The sequence below is a fragment of the Protomyctophum parallelum genome, assembly GCF_964188405.1.
Source record: "Protomyctophum parallelum genome assembly, chromosome: 7".
In the NCBI taxonomy this organism is placed as follows: Eukaryota; Metazoa; Chordata; class Actinopteri; order Myctophiformes; family Myctophidae; genus Protomyctophum; species Protomyctophum parallelum.
In genome coordinates, this window is record NC_139705.1 from 33,131,456 (window position 1) to 33,148,417 (window position 16,962).

General features: G+C 42.3%; 1 protein-coding gene across 1 annotated transcript; it reads left to right on the forward strand.

Annotated features, from left to right (window-relative positions):
- The first annotated feature begins 3,754 nt into the window (after positions 1-3,754).
- Positions 3,755-15,691, forward strand: otud3 (OTU deubiquitinase 3). Its single transcript, XM_083769049.1, has 8 exons — positions 3,755-3,906; positions 5,119-5,442; positions 7,744-7,892; positions 8,024-8,136; positions 8,364-8,486; positions 9,141-9,273; positions 9,717-9,904; positions 14,977-15,691. The coding sequence occupies exons 2-8, from the start codon at positions 5,237-5,239 to the stop codon at positions 15,136-15,138; spliced, it is 1,074 nt and encodes a 357-aa protein (XP_083625175.1). The 5' UTR covers positions 3,755-3,906; positions 5,119-5,236; the 3' UTR covers positions 15,139-15,691.
- The last annotated feature ends 1,271 nt before the right edge of the window (positions 15,692-16,962 follow it).

Genomic DNA, 16,962 nt, shown 5'->3' on the forward strand with positions numbered 1-16,962 from the left:
GGACCTGCATGGTCTCTTGGGACAGATAGAACCCTCAGCTGGGGGTTATATAGCACTCAGGGTGTGTCATTGGACAGGAGGACTTCCCAGCATGCCTTGGAGACAGTTTGTGTGTTCAAACCATAGGGTTCAATTTGCCATCAAATAAGACAGTTTCCTATTTTTCGCTCCTATACCACCAAAATGTGGAACGCCCATACCAACAGTCATGCAAATCCCTTGACTCAAAACCGCTCTCAAAGGGCACCTACGGACGGCTGCAATTCAAAACTGCCCCCCATTAAATCTGAATCCCCCACCCACCCCTTTTTCCTTTCACTGTATATGTTGTCTTTTCCCCTTTTACCTCCTTTATGATGATTTCCTGTTCTTTGCCTATATAGAAGTGTATATTTGTACGTCTCTAAATGTTATGATGAATTGTTCAAACATGTTGACAATTTCCTCAACAAATAAAAACTATAATAATATGTTAGGAGAAGTGGAGAAGAGATTCAGTAGAACTAAAAGACAATTAATTGTTTGGTTGTGCTCTGGTGTGAAAATAGCTCTGCAAATAGAAGATTGGCTATTTTTGGCATGCAACCATGAAGTGTATAAAATCAGGCATTACAATGCCATTAAGGCCCGCCAAAATACATTTCTGTCGACAAAGTAAACTGTAAATAAAACTAAAACATTTCAGATTAATTCAAAAGACCATTACTAAAACTACATGTGCTGTAAAAACACTGGTAGGCCTATACAATATACATAGCTCACTGGTCACACATCTGTCTATATAGAAAACAACAACAAATTAGGTCTTACTGTTTTGGATATGTAAGCAGATGGTGTGGTTCATGTTTCTAAGCTCTCAACGAGGCCTATTCATTATATAATTCTATTAAATAGAAGATGGTCATGATAATGACGAGTAGACTTTCTTCTAAGCTTCCTCATGTGTTGTGGTCACACTGTTTAGTGGGTGGCAGTAGCTCAGGAGAAGGTGGTGCCACTGTCTGGGCATCAGAAAGTCCCTAGTTCGATCCTACCAGCTTCTCCAGGATGTGTGACGCCTGGTAAAGTGCCTCTGTGGAAGACACTTAACCTCCAACGGCTCCCCCATGTGCTCACTCTGAGTCAAGCCACTGCTGGGTCAATGCAGAGAAGTCATTTCTCCTCAGGGATCACTACAAATTCCCCCTTTGTGATGCAGTTTTATGTATTTTCCTCTCAGCAGCTGCCGGTGTTTAATTTCATTTATTTCCCCCTCTTCACCTACTCCTCACCCACACTGTTTTTTAATCCAACTACTGACGTCAGAAGTTTAAAGTTAATAGGACTCGGAGGAGATGAGAATTTAAGAGAGCAGAATGTAGAGAGGGGCATTCTTTTTGTATACTCTTTTCAAAACACTGAACTCACCCTCCTAATCCTTAATCATCATAGTATACAATGTAGGAGGGGGGTTGAGAATCAGAATCCTTGGTCTACACCAGTGACTGTCAAAGTCTTTCATGACCTACAAATTAATATGTTGGCTGCGGAAGCAGCGGAACCAGAACATATTTTGTGCCAGGGACACCCATACGAGATTTGTGTTGTTAAAATGTTTAGAATGTTTGGCGGAAGGAGTATAGGATGTCCTCCCAGTGAGGGCTCCTCAGGTGAGTCAGTAGGATATATACAGTGACAACACAGACATTTGTGTGAGGAATTCATTGGCATATACCGGTAATGACAAAATTGGATAGAAGAAAGTGGGTAAAAAATATGATTTACTATATGAAAGCCTGCATCTCCAATCCGTCAGTTAGTTAGTCACCCCACACCATATATGCATATGCATATGAGCTATATATCCCATTATAATGTATATTTACTTTCTTATCAATGTTGAAGATTTGATTGTACTGTGGAGCTAGCTATCAAATGTAGTAGAGTCGACGGATCATGAGTTTTGTGTTGTATTGTTGTGTTAGAAATGTTTTAATGATGATATGTTTAAGACCCCGGAAGAATAGCTGCTGAGACTCACAGTAAGCTAATGGGGATCTAATAAAATAAAGTAAAAAATATATATGGTCATGCCTTGTGACATCACGCCTACATATATGCGGTCACGCCTCGTGACATCACACCTCCTGACACATCACGCCACCTTATATGGCCATATGAAGATCACGACACTGACCTCATCTACCCCTGGATAACCATACATGGAGAAGACTGGATCATCACCTAGATCTGCATATATGGAGCCGGGCCAGCAGCTCTACATCTGACCTCAAACCCTTATCCATATATGGAGCTGACCTTTTCTGACATGCCATATGTTGATCCTTCCCCATACACCTGTCCTTCCTGTTCTGACATTCCATGCTGATCTGACCTCATCAAACCCTGTACACTCAAGACACGCTCTATATATGGCCAGTACAGAATTCATTCCATATATTGATCTGACCATGCCAAAGCGCCAGCACTCACCTAGCAGTCTGCCGTCTGCCATCACCCAGGCGGATGCATGCGCACGACCTCGTCCTTTAGGGTGAGGTCGCTTCATGCCCTCAGGGCGTCTTACTGGTACTCCAATAGCCAACAGGATCTGAAGGTTCGGAGAGCACTTGCCTGGAAAGCCTTGCACGGGATGAGGAGAGTGTGGAAATCAGATAGGGGGGAGACCTTAAGAGGTGGCTGTTCATAGCTACTGTGGAGTCAGTACTGCTGTATGGGGCCTAGACATGGACCCTCACAGTACAACAGGAAAAAGCCCTGGATGGAGTCTACACAAGAATGATACGAATGGCACTAGGTGTCACATGGACGGACCACATCAGAAAAAGTAAATTGATATGACGCCAGGAGGGGAAAGAAGCTTACCACCTATGTAGACGTGCCGCGGCGCGACAGCTTGGCTGACAACACTGCAGAACTCAAGAACCTGATGTTGGATAGGACATTGTAGAGGGCAGCGATCCAGGAATCCCGAGTTGGTGTTAGCTAGACCTCACTCTCGCAGCAACTAACTAATGTACAGTATACTGTAGGCCTACGTTTCAAGTGGTTAAACTGATTCTTATGCTATATTTAGTATATTAGGGCCGGATACTCATTTAGCTGGGGATCCTCTGCCAAAACCTCTTCATAGTCCCCTTGGAGTCCTCGGACCTCACTTTGAGAACCACTGGTCTACACTGCATATGGGGCATGTTTCACAACATGAACATGACTTTACATGTCATTATGTGTCATTACACAAGATGTCAGTCAAGAAGTTGTGATTGTCATCATTAACCTGCATCATGTTGAACGAGTAGGCCTAAATTAAGACATTTTTAAAACAGTTCTAGGTCATTTAAAATGTATAAAATGTATTAAAGTTGTAAAATATTTGCACGGCACAAATTGCCTGTAGTTCACTTTCATCATGTTCATCATGTTGTCATCTACTCAGGCTTTTGTGAACACACTTGATTCAGTATTTAAATATTTGATATTCATTTTATCAGGCACGCCCAAGCCCGAGTGAAATATCCCTTTAACTTAAGTGACCTACACCACTTGTAAATCTGCCTTTTTTTTTAAATGTTAAATTTCAATACAGCCAAATGCATTGATTATTGATATTAAAAATAAAATGCACTTTGTAATTTGTATAGAAGCCGCGACTGTTCTACAGACTGGCCCACAGATGGCGCCATACATTTGCTATGTTGAAGCTTGGCCCTGTCCCTTTTCTGTACTTTACTACGCATGCGGAAGTAAGTGCGGAATCTAATTTGTAAACAAAGCTAAAAAAATCACGAGCTCTTCAGCAATAGCATATATATAGCCATATTTCTAAATTCTTTCATAATAACAGTTACGTCTTGTTGAATTTGAGTAGCGTGTTACATCAAGTTTCTAGTTTACCAACGGCAGGTAAGCTAGCCTTTTTCTTTTTTGAATTATGTAACAGTATGGTCGAATGCTAGCCTGCGAGCTTAGCTCAATTAGGCGCTGCTTCGTCGAATGTGTAACTTGACATGGCTGGTTGATATAGGATTATTGGCAGTTTAACAGAGTTATTGGTTATTATTATGCCTTCTTTATCCAGCAGCCCAATATGTATCCTAACGACGTGACACACACACACACACACACACACACACACACACACACACACACACACACACACACACACACACACACACACACACACACACACACACACACACACACACCTCTGTCAGGTTGGGCTGGCTGGACTAGAATGACGACATTGCGATACAGTTGTATTTGTGGCTCACTATCTATGTCCCTCTCCCTGTGTGTGTGTGTGTGTGTGTGTGTGTGTGTGTGTGTGTGTGTGTGTGTGTGTGTGTGTGTGTGTGTGTGTGTGTGTGTGTGTGTGTGTGTGTGTGTGTGTGTGTGTGTGTGCCATGTTCATGCGCAATAGTGAAAATGATGCCTCTTCAGATGTCACAGCTAATACACCAGATGTTGTTGTTGATGAGGACAGTAGAGAAGTGACCATTTTGGAAGTGGCATGTACATTTGACCACAGTCTGGAAGAGGCATTCCTTACCAAGGTGCTTAAGTACGAACGTCTTAAGGATGCTATTATACGGATTGGCTACAAGTGTAAACTACTTGTGTTCATATTTGGAAGCCTCTGTAATGTCCATAAATCAGTCGTGAGGGGCCTGCAGATTGCAGGCATGCCCAAGCCGAGAGCTAAGACATTGGCAAAATACTTTTCAGTGTCTGCAATAATTGGCAGCCGTGATCTGTATCCTGAATTTCTTGTAAAATGTGAATGCAAATGTTAAATGTGTGACTGTGTGTGTGTGTGTGTGTGTGTGTGTGTGTGTGTGTGTGTGTGTGTGTGTGTGTGTGTGTGTGTGTGTGTGCAGAGATTAAAATAGGGTGCATTTTGCATCCCAAATATCAAATGAAAATCAAATGGAGTTAAATGCTGTAATTTGTAAAAATGGCAAAATATTGACTCCTAACATCGTTGAAGTGGGACTCATAAAATGTCCCTGGGACTCATATAAAAGACCATCCCTGCCTCCTGGGACTCATTACATTGAAAACCTCTTTACATCACTGTGTGTGTGTGTGACTGTGTGTTTTTGTCTCTTTCCTCAGGTTCCTGATGTGTGGAAGTGGCACAGCCTTCAGTAGCAGCACGGTGGTGTTGTAGTTCTACTCTTAGTGGGAACCTTAGTGGACCCCTGCCTCACAGCAACATCTACACTCAGTCACCATGTCCAGGAAACAGGCAGTCAAACCTGTGCGCAGCAACAAGAAGTGCGACGTGGAGCGCAAGCGGGACGAGCGGGCGGCACGCCGCGCCATCGCCAAAGACCGCAAGAACCGGCCTCAGGACGGCGACGAAGGGGAGGAGTTTGTCAGTTTCTCCAACCAGCTCCAAGCGCTGGGCCTCAAGTTGAGAGAGGTCCCCGGGGATGGGTAAAGCCTGATTGATACTCGGATGATTGATACTTTGAATGACTGTGTCAAAATTTGCTGATTTTCAAGCTCACAAAGCATTTGTGACATGCTGTGAGCTTGTGGATCAACTATTTTTGGAAATAGAGAGAGAGATAATAGAGTCCATCCAACAGTATACCAGTGGCGTATCTACAATAAGGCGAGACAGCCTGTCCAAATCCATTTATATTTTTTTATATATTTTTTATCCCACGATTTTGTAACCCATTTTTCACCCCTGTGTCAATTATCGAATGTGATCCTGGGCTCTACACACCCTCCGCCAACCTAGTCCCCATATATGGGGGACATGGGGAGAGCAACGGACTTGAACTCATGCTTCCTTCATGCCTGAGTGTCCAAGTTGCTCCTTTACACCTGACAGGGGGGAGTTTCCTTGGTTGGACGTAGCGCGTGGAAGGAACACGTAATTCCAACCAGTTCCTTTCCCCTCCATCAGGCGCCCCGGCTGGCCAGGGGGAGGCAGTTTAGAGACCAGGATTACTGCATGTTTTTTGTGATGGTACCTACCCTAGGGGAGAACATGCAAACTCCACAAAGAAAGGCCCTTTCGCCAACCTCGCCTCGGGTATGAGCACTGATGACGCAGAGGAGGAAACACGCCACCAGCACCCACAGCGTTCCGAGCTGGAATCGAACCCAGGACCTTCTAGCTGTGAGGCGACAGCACTACCAACTGTGCCACCGTGCCCCCTGTCCAAATCCATTTCTGCCTGGCCAAAATCCATACACTGAGAAAAAAAAGAGAGGTCAAACACCTGACCTGAGAACTATTAGTGGGCAGCGGATTGGCCGTTGTGCGCAGAGTGCGACCCTCAATCACCCATTGGAATGCAAATGTATGCCTTTCAGCCTTTGTAGCCTACTCGTCTGGCAGGTATATCTCTTTGAAAACCTTTAGTGACGACGACAACAACAACAACAACACATCTTGTCTGCCCAACATGTAATTCCTGTAAACGCCACTGCAGTATACTATACAATATACATTTAATTTCTCAGTAGAATAAAGTCTCCTCTCCTAGACCCACATGATTGGTTGCATTTAAAAATGACCTTTTTGACCGTAACCATGGGATGTGTAATATCGAAACCTAATTTTAAACCTGAACTATTACTTTAGATAGTATGAATGACGGTGTGTGACATGGTAATCAAGGGACAGGGGTCAATTAATCATGTTTAAATAAGTATAGTAGGTGCTTTTGCTTTGCAAAGGAGCCTGTGCTTTGCAACGAGTTGAATTTGTTGGTGGATTGGATGCACTGCTGGCAGCATTTCAAGTAACAGTTTGATGTAATGTTCTTCCAACATAAAAGCAAGATCACATGAGTATTGGATCCTTCTCTGTCTTGAGGGATGAGGGGAAACACTACAGATAAATTAATAGCATTTTTACAGCGCTTTTCCAAAGTGCTCAAATCGCTTTAAAATGGTAAATTCATTCATACATTGGGAGGTGAATCGTCGAACAGTCGACGCCAGCGTCCTCACTTCCCACATTCACACACCAATGGTGGCAAGCTCACACCGACCAACTCATCGGAGGCAATGTAGGGTTCAGTGTCTTGCCCAAGGACACTTCGACATGTGTGCTCGAGAAGCCGGGATTCGAACCACCAACCCACGGATCATTGTATGACCTACTCTACCTCCTGAGCCACAGCTGCCCTACGTAAGAGAATAGCACAATGAAAGGACAAATTACGTCTGTACAGAAATTTATGAGAATGGCACGATGAGGGAACAACCTACTGTATGTGCAGACAGTTATGAGAATGGCAGGTTGACAGAACCAACTACTCTGTGCAGTGTGCAGACATCGCTCCCGCAGATTGTATAACATTTTCTTTTCTGTGTTGCCTAGTGATTACAGTTATTGATGCAGAAATGTAATCAGAAATGTAATCTCAACAAATATAATATAATTATCTTCGAGTGGTGCATGCCGCTCCAACATTTGGACTTTCGAACATTTAGATGCATAGGTTGTAATCTAACAACAATGTTTTTCGTGCCAGCCAGAATGACGAGGATCTTCTTACTTTGATCAACGATCGATTATCTAGAAACCAGGCAGAAATGTCTTGATAATTAAACATTTTCTTTAATGAACATTGGTTGCCACTTGCCAATATATTTGCTGGCATTAGATTTGGATCAAATATTAAATATTTTAACAAAAACCATGAACGACGTGTTTTGAAGTCAGATATTAGTCTTTTAATTTAACAATACCGTCTCTCATCTTCCCTGTAGGAACTGCCTGTTCAGAGCTCTAGGTGACCAGTTAGAAGGTCACTCCAGGGGACACCTGCGGCTGCGTCATGAGACAGTCCAGTACATGACGTCCTATCGACAAGACTTTGAGCCGTTTGTGGAGGACGACGTGCCCTTTGCACAGCACTGTGAGGACACGACTCAGTTTGAATCCTGGCCTTGTAGTCCATGAACATACAATTGGAAATATGAAAATTGGAGATTTCTTTTATATACAATTGTGTGACTAATCCCTTTGCTTGCATGTCTTTCCCTACAGTGTCTAATCTCGCTCAGCCTGGTACTTTTGCTGGCAATGATGCCATTGTGTCTTTTGCCCGCAGTCAGCAGCTGAAAGTCGTCATCCATCAGCTTAATACACCACTGTGGGAGGTAGTCAACACGGCACACACAAAGAATATTAAATGATACTGTATGATCGAATATATTGTTATTAAGCTTAAACTTAATTCATACTTGCACGCTGAAAACGGCCGGTGTACAGCCGATACAACATGTTGTGAGCTTGTGGATGTCTTCGGCCCCGCAACATGGTATGGTGTGTGATCACTGATATCCACACTGTTCCACCAACAACACATGTGGTGTTTTCAATGCAGATCAATGGTGCAGAGAAGCAAGCGTGCCGAGAGCTACACATTGCATATCGCTATGGCGACCACTATGACAGCGTGAGGTGCACTGGGGACAACTCGGAGACGCCTGCTCAGCTGCGCATCGAGGTGAAGAAAATGTACCATCTCAATGTTGCCTTTTTAAGATATATATAAGATTTTGCGGCTTACGCCTTTTATTGATTTTTGAAGGGACAGACAGTAGGCTGACAGGAAACGGGAGAGAGATGGGGGGATGACATGCAGTAAAGGCCGTGTCGGGTCCGGGAGTCGAACCCGCGGCACACTGCGACTGGATTACCAGTCCGGTGCCCAGACCGTTACGCTACGGCCTGGGCCCTCAATGTTGCCTTGTACTAAAGTACCATTACTAATGTACAATCGAAGTTCAAACCTGTAACATCTCAAACGGGCTACATACTGGACAGTTCGGACACAAAATTATGTAATTCAGAACTTCGGCGGTGCCTGTCAGAACTTTGTTCGACTGTTCTTGCACCTCAGATGTTTTGACTATCCAAATCCATTGAGCGCGCGCTCAAATACGGAGCATGTCAAACGGAGCCACTAAACATGGTGCGCAGTGCGCTCAGTTAGATCTAAACACCCATTAGATAAGACATAGTTAGGCTACACACATTGTATGTATCTATGGCAAGGCGATGATTATCAAAACAAAAATGTTCAGATTATCAGTGCATACCAGGAGTATAATAGCAATTGGTGTTCTTTTTGCTGACCTGGTCTAATTATCCTCATCAGAATCTGCAGAATTCACGAGGCCAGCAGCGTGAGTTTGGAGACGGACAGAGGGACAGACGGACACCGACATCACCCTCTTCCTTTGAGGAGGACAACGTGATCCTGAGCTCCATCAAAAACCGAGGTCTCCAGAGTGAGTAGCCATGGATCTTGTACCTACTGTTGACAATGTTATGGGTGATTCATACTTACATTACTTAGTTGATGTTTTGTGGGCTTGTATATTTGGTGCTCAACACGTCATGTAACCAAATGATAACTCAGGCCACAATTCAGCAATATATACTGTAAACTTGCTTTTATAGCACAGTAGAAGCAGAATGGGTGGTACTGTACTGTAAATGTCAGTGCTACTTCAGGTGGAATCTTCTTACACAGATGCACCAGGCTCAAGACCAAAACGTCAGAGCATTTTCTCTGTATGTATGCATATCTGTATGCATATAGGGTTTATTTAAGAGATAAACGCAGAGCATGTACTGTATATGTAAGGGGCACAACGACTACAAATCTGTATGTTTTGTGTGATTTATACTGTGTTGTACGAAAATATGTGTACTATGTTGTCCGTCGCAGCTGAAGAGGAGAACCTGTTGCAGTTGAGTGCAGCCACCATCAACGCCGAGTGGCTGGTGGGCTGTGGGCTTGGCCAGCCCTGCCAGGGCCAGTGTGGCTCCCACTCCTGTTCGGCTTGCAGAGCTGCAGCCATGAATGTCACTGAGCAGAAGCAGCCATCGGAGGGCAGCAACCTTCACAAACCTAAGGTAGAATTTAGGGATGCACCAATGAGACATTTTTCCCGATATTGATATAATTAATTGCTGTTAAGGCCGATAACCAATATAACAAAATTGATTGGCTGAGCACGGAATGTGATGTATGATGATAAGAGCGCCCTTCACTTCGCACAAGTCTGATTTCTTTGGGGGGGGGGATCAAACTGTTCCCAATAGAGACACACAGGGACTACAAATTTCACACCCCCAAATGAGACAGCGGCACACATCTGGTCCGTTAGAACGGTGTAGGGGGGGAGACAGCAGACATAAAAACTGTCGCTTTTAAGTGACGTCACTGTCTTCAAAGTCGGCGCTCGTAGCCTTGTAAAGAGTGGAATTCTCAATAATACATCCCGATCCCAACTGACTTTGTTCATGACGGGGCTTATATAATTGTTCCATTTACCACAGAGCTCCGACGGTACAAGAGAAACTAAAACGTGTGTGTTTTACCACTGTTGTATTAACTTGGCTGAATGTAGTTGGGGAAATAACACAACTAAATGGAGTGACATTATTGACAAATCCCGTCGTCCTGACATTTTCAACTATCTAGTGAATTATCCTGGGGCCTGTTTCACAAAACTTGGATTAGAGATTAAGCCGGGATTTAACACATATCCTGGCTTAATATATCCTGGATCAGCGATTAACTGGTTTCATGAAAGCTGGTTAATCTTGCCAGATTAATTTAACCAGTTAACCTGGGGCCTATTTCACGAAACTTGGATTAGAGATTAAGCCGGGCTTTAACACATATCCTGGCTTAATATATCCTGGATCAGTGCTTAACCGGTTTCATGAAAGCTGGTTGATCTTGCCAGATTAACTTAACCAGTTAACCTGGATATGTTGAGGCTTGATTCGGTTTCATGAAAGTGATGCTACATAAGTTACCATGGAAACTAATGCTTTGGACTTAGCCTGCTCCGGACCAGGCTAACAGCCTGGTTTAACCTAATCCTGATGTCTTTACTGTTCATTAAGCAGTCAAACTGATCACAAACCAATGATGTTTTCCAGATTTATTCAATTATTATGGGTTTATGTTGCCTTATTTGTATCGGTCTGCATTAAAGGACTAATTTAAGCACTATATAAAATCAAATAACCAAAATATATCGGCTGCACAACATCATGACAGCTTGTGAGCTTGTAGATCAGCTGCTTTTGGTGAATGTTCCCCATGAATAGGTTTGCTGTCGTGCAAGTGCACGGTTAAGAAGAATTATTATATTATATTATATTATTATAATTTTTTTTTGTAAAAGTGAAAACCACTAAATATTTTCCATTACTCATTGTTTTACAACATATTACCATTGTAACATTTCACCCACTACTAGTCCTACATACTTACACCTAGAAACCCCATTCAAACCTATTTAGGTTCATCCTACGGTGGACATGTGTGCCTGAAAAGGAATCTTTGAAATGTTTCATCGTTTTAGAAATATAGTGCTTTCAAATTTGAGACATTTATAGGCAGATAGTGGCACTTAAAAAAATCACTTTCACCTATAAACTCCATTCACACTTTGTAAAATTCAGCTTACTGTGGAGACACATGCTGGAACTTTTTACTTTGAAATGTTTTGTAGTTTCTGAGTTATTTAACTTAAACGCCCAATGCATTCTCAATGGCAATAGCACAAACTTTGGCATGCTACATGAACCCATGACCCGGACCTGTCTGGACAACAACCCCCTTCCCCAAAGGTAGCTCCCTCAGAGGAGGGAGTTATGGCCAAATATCACAATGCGACAATATCATTATGCTTACAATATTAAGAATTCTGTTTTAAGTTAATAGTAGTGGTAAAATGTAAACTATATTTTTGGGGTAGTTAATCATTCAGTCTATCCACTATTGAGAGTATGTTCTCTCTTTAATTACAGCAGCAGTATTTATTTTAGAAGCTTAAGTCCTTGTATCAGTAAGTCTTGAATAGATTAGTAAAGATAATGAGATATACAGAAGGGGGCTGTAATGCAACTATTAAGGATGCAAACTGCCATAATACCGCATGAAGAAGAAGGATCAGTAAATCTGTGATCCACATAAGGGGTCTAGAGACAAAAAGCCAGACTGTCTATTAAGCCAGGCTTGCTGATCCCGGCTCGCCAAATCCACCAATTCTGAGCCTCGCTTGGCTTTAGTGGAACGGAATAAACCAGGCTGTAAAGATCAGGATTTAAAAAGCCTGGCTTTGGCCCCTAAATCCTGGATTAGTTAATCCAAGTTTCGTGAAATAGGCCCCTGGATATGTCGAGGCTTGATTCGGTTTCATGAAAGTGATGCTATATTAGTTACCATGGAAACTAATGCTTTGGATTTAGCCTGCTCCGGACCAGGCTAACAGCCAGGTTTAACCTAATCCTGTTGTCTTTACTGTTCATTAAACGCCCAATGCATTCTCAATGGCAATAGCACAAACTTTGGCATGCTACTAGTCCTACATATTTACACCTAGAAACCCCATTCAAACCTATTTAGGTTCATCTTACGGTGGACATGTTTGCCTGAAAAGGAATCTTTGAAATGTTTTAGAAATATAGTGCTTTCAAATTTGAGACATTTATAGGCATGTCAAAAAATCACTTTCACCTAGAAACTCCATTCACACTTTGTAAAATTCTGTTTACTGTGGAGACAGATGCTGGAACTTTTTACTTTGAAATGTTTTGTAGTTTCTGAGTTATTTAATTTAAGCAGTCAAACTGATCACAAACCAATGATGTTTTCCAGACTTATTCAATTATTATGGGTTTATGTTGCCTTATTTGTATCGTTCTGCATTAAAGGACTAATTTAAGCACTATATAAAATCAAATAACCAAAATATATAGGCTGCACAACATCATGACAGCTTGTGAGCTTGTAGATCAGCTGCTTTTGGTGAATGTTCCCCAGAATAGGTTTGATGTCGTGCAAGTGCACGGTTAAGAAGAATTATTATATTATATTATATTATATTATATTATCAGTTTCCGTGCTTTGAATGGATTACTCCAGGTTAATGTCGCTGCCATATCGGAGATACGCGACTTTTGTTTTATGTGTTTAATCCGCCGCAATGTAAAAAATAAATAGAAATTCCTTCTTCGCCGCGGAGAAAGAGAGTAGATGCATCTGTTTGGATGATGAAACCGGAAATCGTCACATGCTGTGCTAGGGCTTCTGGGAAATTGAGGCCAATACAAACGAATGGGGTTCAACGCCTCATGGAGGAGGCTCCTGTGCTGCGTCTTCCGGGTGTACCAAGATGGCGGGTGGTCCGGCCGTTCATAACAAACGGGGGAAGCTTTTTTCGCTCGATTTTCGCGGATTAAAAGCCCAAATAATTCAGCGTATGCTCTAAAGGTAATACAACAATCTCGGCAGTGAAGGGGGGTTGATTAAAAGTCTGTTAAATCGTTTTCCGCAGTCAAACTGTTAAATTATATATTTTTTTTTGTAAAAGTGAAAACCACTAAATATTACCATTACTCATTGTTTTACAACATATTACCATTGTAACGTTTCACCCACTATTGAACCCATGACCCACAGTTCACCAGTCTGGCCCCTGTCTGGACAACAACCCCCTTCCCCAAAGGTAGCTCCCTCAGAGGAGGGAGTTATGGCCAAATATCACAATGCGACAATATCATTATGCTTACAATATTAAGAATTCTGTTTTAAGTTAATAGTAGTGTTAAAATGTAAACTATATTTTTGGGGTAGTTAATCATTCAGTATATCCACTATTGAGAGTATGTTCTCTCTTTAATTACAGCAGCAGTATTTATTTTAGAAGCTTAAGTCCTATCAGTAAGTCTTGAATAGATTAGTAAAGATACTGAGATATACAAAAGGGGGCAGTAATGCAACTATTAAGGATGCAAACTGCCATAATACCGCATGAAGAAGAAGGATCAGTAAATCTGTATTCTACAGAATGGGTCTAGAGACAAAAAGTCAGGCTATCTATTCAGCCAGGCTTGCTGATCCCGGCTCGCCAAATCCGCCAATTCTTAGTCTCGCTTGGCTTTAGTGGAACGGAATAAACCAGGCTGTAAAGACCAGGATTGAAAAAACCTGGTTTTGGCCTAAATCCTGGATTAGTTAATCCAAGTTTCGTAAAACAGGCCCCAGGTTAGTCTTGCTTCTTAGTCTTGTTTGGATCATTTCCCACAAATAAATAGCCTATAAAACGAAACACAAACGTATCTGGGTATTGAAAACCTCAAGGGATGCGACTGTGACTTTACACCATGCAACCACTTTAACCCTTTTAGGCCTGACGTCGAAATTTAAAAAATGTCTTCTAAATCCTGACACTTTTCTGAAAAACCCTATGTTTCTGTATCGGTGGTGCTCAATATTTCATGTCAAGGACCCCAAAAAGGGCCCCCATCTGAAAATATGTTGTTCCAGGGAGGCAGGTATGTGACATTAAAAAGGACAAAATGACCTGACAAAGATGTAACTGAAACATTGAAAGGTTGTCGCTTATTACTTGTACCCTGTTAATAAATTTAGGGCCAACATTGTCTGAGCTGCTCCAGTGCCTCCTTTTCTCATATAGGACACTTCATTAGAACACAAACAGCCTCCGTAATCAACCAGTGAAATTACAGTATTTTATGATGCCTCTCATAGGGATTGCATTGACAGAAGTGGGGGCACTGTCTCATTTGGGGCAGTGACATTTGTAGTCCCCATGTGTGTCTATGCTATGTTTTGTTTTGAACAACTACCCCTTTTGAAGATTTGATCCTCCAGATTACAGCTTGGATTGGATCTCCTTATCTGATCAAATATCAGTGATCCCAATCCAGATGTTTGGTTTTGAACCCCCCAAAATCCAAATCTGATCCGATCAGATAGGCAGAATTAGGAATTAAAGGTTTTGAACTTGTGGGCCCAGATGATGTGACATCCAGCATTTTCAGCTGTTTGAAAGAGTCGCCACAATGCAGCAATTAAAGAGTATAACACGTACAGTACGCTGTGGAGCAGATCTTCTTTGCGTCTCGGTATGCACTGGGTTTCAATCTGTTCTCCATCCCAGGTGGTGTCCAACAAGCTGAGGAAAGAGCAGCAGCGACAGGAGAAGAAGAAACGCCAGGAGGACAGACATCGACAGAAGGCGCTGCAGAGCAAAGGGAACTATGACCAGAACCTGCCAGAGGCTGTTACCTTAGTGCCAGCCCTCAACACTCTGAGTATATAGACTGTCTGGAGCATGGCCAAACAACACCTACTACTCCTCTAGCTACCAGTGGCTGACGCTGTCAAACAAATGTTTTGCACATTGTCAAACTTCTTCAATCACGATGGATGACTTTTCTTAAAAGAAAAGAAACCCTTTCCTTTTCCTTTGCAAATGTTATTATGGTGCCTGCGACTTTTGTGTGTGCGCGTGTGCGTGCGGATTATGTGCTCGTTTTCAGTTGTCAGAAAAGAGCGAAGCAAACCTGGAGGATTCAACTGTATTTTGAGTATTTGTTGGGGTTTGGAGTTTATTTTCTTACCTGGGTTTCTTTCTCAGATGTGGTCTACCTGCCGAGGTACCTTCTCCCTTTCCATGCTGGTGTGAATGCACGGCCACCATGCAGATGTTCATGTGCAGCTGGGCTTTTTCATTTTGCCATTTTGATTGAGTTGAGCATTTAGTTTCTTGGTCCTAGCCAAAGATTTAAACTAAAGGATGAGCGGTTGATGAATGATTGTTATGCATACAGTCTACTGTAACATAAATGAGGAATGTGGCAATAAATAATCTTTACAGTGAACCCCTTTTGGTGTTTTAAGCATTATGTTAAACTTTATCTATTGAAAAATAGCAGATCTACAAGCTCATAGCGCGGCACTCTGAAATGTGACACAAATCTTTGAATATATATTCTTTCAGAGCAAAAGTTTTTCACTCAAATCTTTGCTTCTGGAAGGTCCCTGGAACAACATATTTTCAGATGGGGGGGGTCGGTGGCCAATTACATATATATTTATGGGGGTCCTTGACATGAAAATGTTTGAGAACCACTGACAGAAACATGGGTTTTTCAGAAACCTGTCAGGATTTAGAAGGCATTTGTAGAATCCTTTCTCATGTCTAAATGGGTTATGCTACTGAGGCATTATTAGAGGAATAAATCTGTATAAACAAGTGGAGAAAGCTCCTACATTGGTCAAGCCACCCGGATGCGGGCCCAATCACGCAGTACCAGAGCCGGCCACTTGTCAACCTTTGCTTCAGAAATGCCTCAAATGTCTTTGTGTGTGAGTGTACTTACTCTCCCAAGGATGATAATGCGTGTATTATTGTGCCTTCTATTTCAGGAAACAAGATGAAGTTCCCACAAATAGAAAAAAAGTGACAGCAGCCTAGCCTAATCAAATTGAATTGGATGAATGAATTCCATTTGCAACATAATGACTAAATGACATGGGCTGTGAGCTGTGACTTAACGAGGACGTGTGGTGACCTTGCTGGAGGGGACAGGGGTGCAGTTGACTAGGCCCCTTTGGGTTGGATGACATTAACCCATTCTGGGCGGGTTACCCCTTTTGGTGTTTTTAAGCATTATGCTGTGCTTTAGCTATTGAAAAATAGCTGTTTTTGAAAAAACGTGAATGTGGCGCAAATCTTTGAATATATATTCTTTCACAGCGAACGTTTTGAACTCAAATCTTTGCTTCTGGGGGGTTCCTTGGAACTACATATTTTCAGATGGGGGTCGGCGGCCTATTACATATATTTGTGGGGTCCTTGACATGAAATATTGAGCACCAGGTATTTCAGAAAACTGTCAGGATTTAGAAGACATTTGTCGAATCGTCTAAATGGGTTAAGACCAGACACTGTTCCTTATCAGGAAACCTCAACTACTTAAAATTCTGAAAAGCCTAAAGCTAAAGCACTGATTTTTTTTTAAATTGCTCAAAAGGTCCCTTTTGGAGTGGTGCAGCCACTCCTATGCACAGCTCTTGTGTGTACGTCCGTTTATGCACGGAATGGGTTTGTAGCACGGAATGTGATGATTTGAAAGGCTGG